This window comes from Henckelia pumila, chromosome 3 (assembly GCF_033568475.1).
Source record: "Henckelia pumila isolate YLH828 chromosome 3, ASM3356847v2, whole genome shotgun sequence".
NCBI lineage: Eukaryota > Viridiplantae > Streptophyta > Magnoliopsida > Lamiales > Gesneriaceae > Henckelia > Henckelia pumila.
The window spans coordinates 29,820,986-29,827,220 of NC_133122.1; the positions used below are offsets into that span (position 1 = coordinate 29,820,986).

Sequence of the window (6,235 nt, forward strand, 5' to 3'; positions counted from 1 at the left end):
CCATTTGCTCCTTTCTCGTACTTGAACGTAAAACCCAAAGAACAACATTCATGAATCATGCTAGAGATATCACTAGTCTGAAGAGCAGATAGTTTAACTTGTCAACTCAAAACATCAGTAGTGAGATTAGCGGAACCTAGATGATATTTGATTTCACAATCATAATCTTTCAAGAGATTCATCCAGCGTCGTTTTCTCATATTCAACTCTGTTTGAGTGAATAGATACTTCAAAATTTAGTCTTTTATTTTTTTTATACTTTTTTATTTATAGTATTTTAAATTTTAATCTTTTTTTATAAAGATATTTACACATTGAGATGTCAACATTATGTCAGCATTACGTGCATGTCATGTAAATTATTTTTTGTTAAAGAATATAATAGATAGGGAACTAAAATTATAAAGTAACAATACAGGATACTAAAACGACAAAGAAACTAACAAAATACTGTCCACTGTCCTCCAAAAAACAGAGCATAAACAGACTAATTGCATACAATCGAATGAATAAATAATATCTCAAATATTTGTACCTTTACAATGTCATCCTGTGATACATCAGTGATCAGCTCACTTCTGATTTAATGAACAAATAATATACATATATATAATCATAAGGTTAAAACTTTCCAATCGCACAAAAAGAATTATAGAAGCTAAGGCACATAATGTGGTCACACTCTTATCTACCAGATTGAGGGTAAACAAAGAATATATTCTTGCAATAAAATCAAGGGGGGAAGATATCAACTTGAACTTATATATATCTTCCAATTAAGCTCAAACCAAGAGTTTCTCCTTATAACTCAATGGCTTTCACTGCATATTTCACCAAACAAAACTTTTGCAAGCCATCAAGCTAGGTTCATGAAAGCGACTCGTGGTCCTCGAGGCTGAACTCCTTCCGCAGTTTACACGAAAAGAGCCGGCAAGCGTCCATGCTAAGGTCTATGGCAGCTGCAAGAGCCACAAACAACGCGGCATCGGCCATACACGTGACGTGCTGCACGCCGACTTGAACCATTGGTTTACTGCATTTTCCTTCCCCTTCCACACTCGACCCCATCACGAATCCTCGCGTTGGCAACAACAAGCTCAATCCCGATTCTTTTCTCGTGTTATCTATGCAAAATTCGCCACCGTTTTTCACACACATAGTACCTGTTGGAATTAATTAGTTCAATATGAAATGATCAGTTAAGTACATATCAAGATTCAAACTACTTATTCAAATTAACATTTTAATATCCCCTTATAATTAAGTTCATAAAAATTTCAAAACTCCATTTACGACAGTTGTGTAATTTCAAATGCAACGTGTAATATTTCTCGTTATACCTTCGGCGATAGGGACTGCACTAGTTAAGCCATTGTCACTTGGTAGCTGGAATTTATAACCCAAGCCATCGACCTGCCCTCTCTCGCGCCACGCCTCAAGGCGACCCCACGGCTTCCAGCTGCTAACCGAGACTCCTTCGGGGCGGAGGATGAGCCAAGCACCGGGGTTAGAACGAGAAACCCGATCGGAGCCAGGGGACGAGGGGACGAATGGAGTGATCATAGAGGCTGCTGCAACTGCCGAGCCGGATAAATCATAAATGACGATCATCCATCCCTTTCGTTCCCGCCCAGCTTGCTTGTCCCGGTCCCCGGAAAACGTTCTCATCCATCCTCTGTTGTTCATGTTGAAATCAGATGGAAGGGATCTGAATTGAATATAATGCCATTCAAGGAAACTTAATTAATATTATAATCAAGAACTACATGTTAAAATTTATGTTTGGTTAATGAACAAAAATGTTAAGGTACAAGAAAACAAATCTTTGCACATGCATAGAGAATCAAATCAATGGTGGTTGACATCACAACTACTTCAAGTGAATTTGCAACTTACTTTATTCATAGAAATTTCTAATTTTAATTAGGCATAGCCAAAAAATTACAATAAATCGTTACTGTTTTCACTTTTAGTCATTTTTAATCGAGAGGTACGTGTCGGCAAAGCGTCAATATAATGCAATTTATCAAATCCAAATTTGTAATTTTCCCGAAAATATACACTACAATGAGAGAAAAAGGAATTAAAATAAGAAATATATATATAATCCAAAAAAAAAGGAGTAAATTCCAGGAAAGAATTAATGATGGAGAAAGGGTGCATGGCGGGGGTCCTATGATAATATATGCACCAAACAAAGCTAATTACTCCGTCAGCACCTGGCCCACGTTAGTGCATGATACACACAATTGGCTAAAAATGCGCAGGGGGTTTTGCATGACTCACCGTGACCTGTTATTCCGGTCGGCGCTGAACTTGCAGCTGAAAACCGGCTGCCGTATGTTTCCCTGAATCTGGAAAACCACCGGGCTGCACTCCGGCTCACCCCCGAACTGGAACACGAACCGGGGATCCGGCTCGGACCGGACAGTCACATGCAGCCTCGCCACCGGATCCCCTCCGCCGCCGCCTCCGATCTTCATCCACCCATTCTGGTAAACACAATTCCTCGTCTCCGCGGTGCCCAGGTTCACGCTTACCTTAACCGACCCCAGCAGCTTCCCGCCGGAGACGCCGCAGGTGCGCCCCATCCGCCCCCTGAAAACGGAGATTTTGACGTGCACGGGCTTGCATGAGATGCGGCGGAGCGCTTCGGTGTCGAGGTGGAAGCCGACGGAAGAGTACGAGATCGACTCGGTGGCCGCATTGGCGGCAGCGGGCCCGGAACCGCCGCAGAGAGGGAGGAGGGCTGTCTGGGAAGGGAAGTTCTTGATTTTAAGCTTGGCGTAGCATGGAGTGGCGGAGGGGTGAACCTCCGACCCGGCGGGCCTTGTGGCGGAGGGGAGATTCAGAGCTAGAGATTCGACGATCAAACGAACAAACGGGCATGGATCCATTTGTGAGTAATTGGAGGGAGAAATAGGAAGAAGGGGAAGGGGGTAGAAGTAAAGGAAGAGTGAGTTTTCGGAAAATTCTAGGAGTGAAAGTGTGGAATGAGCTGTTTCTTGTTTTTGTCTGCAAACTGTATTTGCTTTCTTTTTTTTGGGGAAGAAGAAGAAAGCTTCCTGAATTTCTCGCCACGATATATATAATATAAATTTCATAAATGCCAATTTCTCGTCGATTAAAATTAAAATTACTTTCATCCCATTGTGTCTCTCGTGACAGAACGTGAAAAATTTTAATTAGTACATGTACAATTCCATGAAATTTTTTTGATTTTAATTATATGATTTCCGTTGCCTTTTTTATATTCTATATCTATTTAGTACTACGTACGTACATATATGCTCATATAATTAATCCAATCACATGTAACCATTTTTTTACCCAATGTTACTTCGAACTTATAAAGGTTTGAGGTGGTTTTAATTAAATATCCGGATCTTCATGGGAAATGATAACTAGATTTTTAGTAATATAACCAGTTATTTATGTTAAGTTTTAATATATTATGTATGTATTGCGTGGAAGAAATATTATTTTATTAGGGAAGTAGTTAAAAAAACTTATTTTAAAAATATGTATATATATCACTTTTAGTGTATAGATGTACATTTTTTGTTGGAAAAATAGTAATTAGTCATTTGAGATTTTGGTTCTCTATTTAATCTAATTAGAAATTTAATTTTGGGGTTTTTACGTCAAAATACTAGTGTGATACTATATACAGTCAATTTTATATCGACACAGAGAAATATTGGATCGATACATCAGAAAAATACTAAAATTAAAAAATATAAAAAATTAATAATGAAATTTAAAATTTGTCAACATACAAGACTAAAATCATAAAGTGACATATATTATATTGAGTTTTGCTCTGCTGCCAACCTACCGTGTCCAATTCCAATCAATGTGCCCACCATGAGGTGTCACTCAATTATTGGATGCACAATTCATCGCATCCAATAGTTGAGTGACACGTCATGGTGGGTACATTGAGTTGGTATGGTTGGTGGGCACTGGACAGCATAACAAAATTGATATTATATTATATTATATTATATATACTATATATATATATATAACCAAATTTCCAAAATTTTAGTTCTTTTACGTACAATGAATCGATTATTTATATCACAAACTTTCTTTAAAACTTTTTCAACAAGTTTGTTGTACGTAATGAACTAATTAAACTATTTGCGGATAAGATAATTAGACAATATTGGGAAGTGGATATAATATGTTGCTTTCTTTTTATATAAAGTGGATGTCTCTTTGCAAATTACATTAGGATAGCTCATATCATGCATGATTAAGTATAGCATGTGTCAAATGATGAAATTGTCCTTGGTTTTTAAAATATTTAATTGGAGTCAATTATGATCGCCCATCGAATATATATATATATATTATTATAATATTATTTAGAGTTTCCAAATCATATTATATATTGATGTGTCACACATATATGCATATGACGACATATGTTGAAGAATATTGAATTACTAGTTAAGATAGAGTATACTAATGTTAATTATGATAATGCATGATTAATTACATTAAATTTAATTTAAATTATAATTTCATGCTTAGTTGTGTATAATGATGATTAATTATTTATCATGAATCTTTAATAACTGTTTGAACATGTGCCTGCTCAATATAGTAATTAATCTATAGGGGGGAAATGTTTAATTACCCATGCTGAGATTAGATTTAGGTTCTGATTGTGTTGTCCATAAAATATTCCCATGATTTGATTAGGGAAAGTCGTTGCTAACTATTCCAAGTTATTGAATTTTACCGGTATTAGTTTATACGGTAACGAATATCGTTTTGCTGAAAGATATAAATAATATAATATGTAATAATTATATAAATCAGATTTTCTGAACAAAAGTAATAAATATATATTAATCTCTAGTGTCATATTGTTTCAATCGCATTCAAATTTCATGAGGCCAATTGTTGCTATTTAATTAACAATCTTATTCACAGTAACTAAATTAATCATCTTATAATTTATAAGAATCAAATATGTGATAAGGACTTTACTATCAATCGCAAAATCAAGCAATTGTTAATGACAATTGGAACTTCTTAAATTCGGTTTAATATGCATGCTCTCCGTCGATTAGTCATTAATTGGTAGAGTTTCTGTCTTTTAGGTATTAACCAATATTTTTACTTTTTAAAACCGAACCGAACCGGTCGGTTCGATCGCTTCGACAGCGTATCGATCACGGATCCGATTCGTAATAATATTAAAAACCATTTTTCCAGTCCAATTGCTTGGAACCGATCAAAAACAGGTCAGAAGAACCCTGAACCGATGAACCGATTCGACCGGTTCATCAATTTTTTTAAATCCATAATTTTTTTAAAAAAATTACTTATTTCTTATATCCCTTAAAAATTTATTTCCTATATTTAAAATTTAAAAGTCTTATTTTTTTATAATATATACATGATTATTTGATTTAAACTATTTAAAATTATATTTTAGTAGTATTTGAGCTTATTTTGATTTATTTTTTGCTTATAAAATTTATAAATAATTATATTTGATATTTTGATTATATATATTTTGTTGTTTAGATTTTAAACTTTAGAAAATTTATATTTTATTATATATATTACATATTTAATGTTTTTAAAATTATAAATATATCAATTACTATATTATATTACTATTTTATACAATAAAATAATGTTCCGATCCGGTTTGAATGTTCGATGAAATCGGTCCAATCGATTGAACCATTTTTTAAAAGTTACCGATTCAATTACCAGCTCAATTATAAAAACACTGATATTAATCACTCTATATTGTTAATCATGTACCACTCTAAGAATTACGACATCGAGTGTCAACAATAATCCACAATAATAGGGTAATTTAATTCGTTTATTTAAAATTCTTCAATTAATTTCTTTGTAAGAACAATTATTGTTTCATCGATCTCAACATACTAGCTAATTAAGTAAATGTAAACTATATTGTTTTTATTAAAATGGACAATCTATCAGTTAAATCAAATTTTAGATTGATGTATTACCAGGTCGTTATAGCATAAATATTAGGGTTTTATCCAAAAAAATGTTAACTGATTAACACCAATGATGTTTACAGAATATCACCAAACGAATGATAAAAAAAAAAAAAAAAAACTGTAACTCTCAAGTTGAATATATTTATTTCCAAATATAAGTATATCGAATTATAACTACTCTGACATTTGCTAGAGAGAACATTTTTTTATTACATTATTAGTATAACTAGAGA

The 6,235-nt window shown here is 33.7% G+C and overlaps 1 protein-coding gene across 1 annotated transcript; it reads right to left on the minus strand.

Moving 5' to 3' along the window:
* Positions 1 to 510: 510 nt before the first annotated feature.
* LOC140892020 (uncharacterized) lies at positions 511 to 3,010 on the minus strand. Its single transcript, XM_073300747.1, has 3 exons — positions 2,287 to 3,010; positions 1,341 to 1,708; positions 511 to 1,163 (listed from the first exon to the last, which is right to left on the minus strand). Exons 1-3 carry the CDS (start codon positions 2,895 to 2,897, stop codon positions 868 to 870), a joined length of 1,275 nt encoding a protein of 424 aa, XP_073156848.1. The 5' UTR covers positions 2,898 to 3,010; the 3' UTR covers positions 511 to 867.
* Positions 3,011 to 6,235: the final 3,225 nt, after the last annotated feature.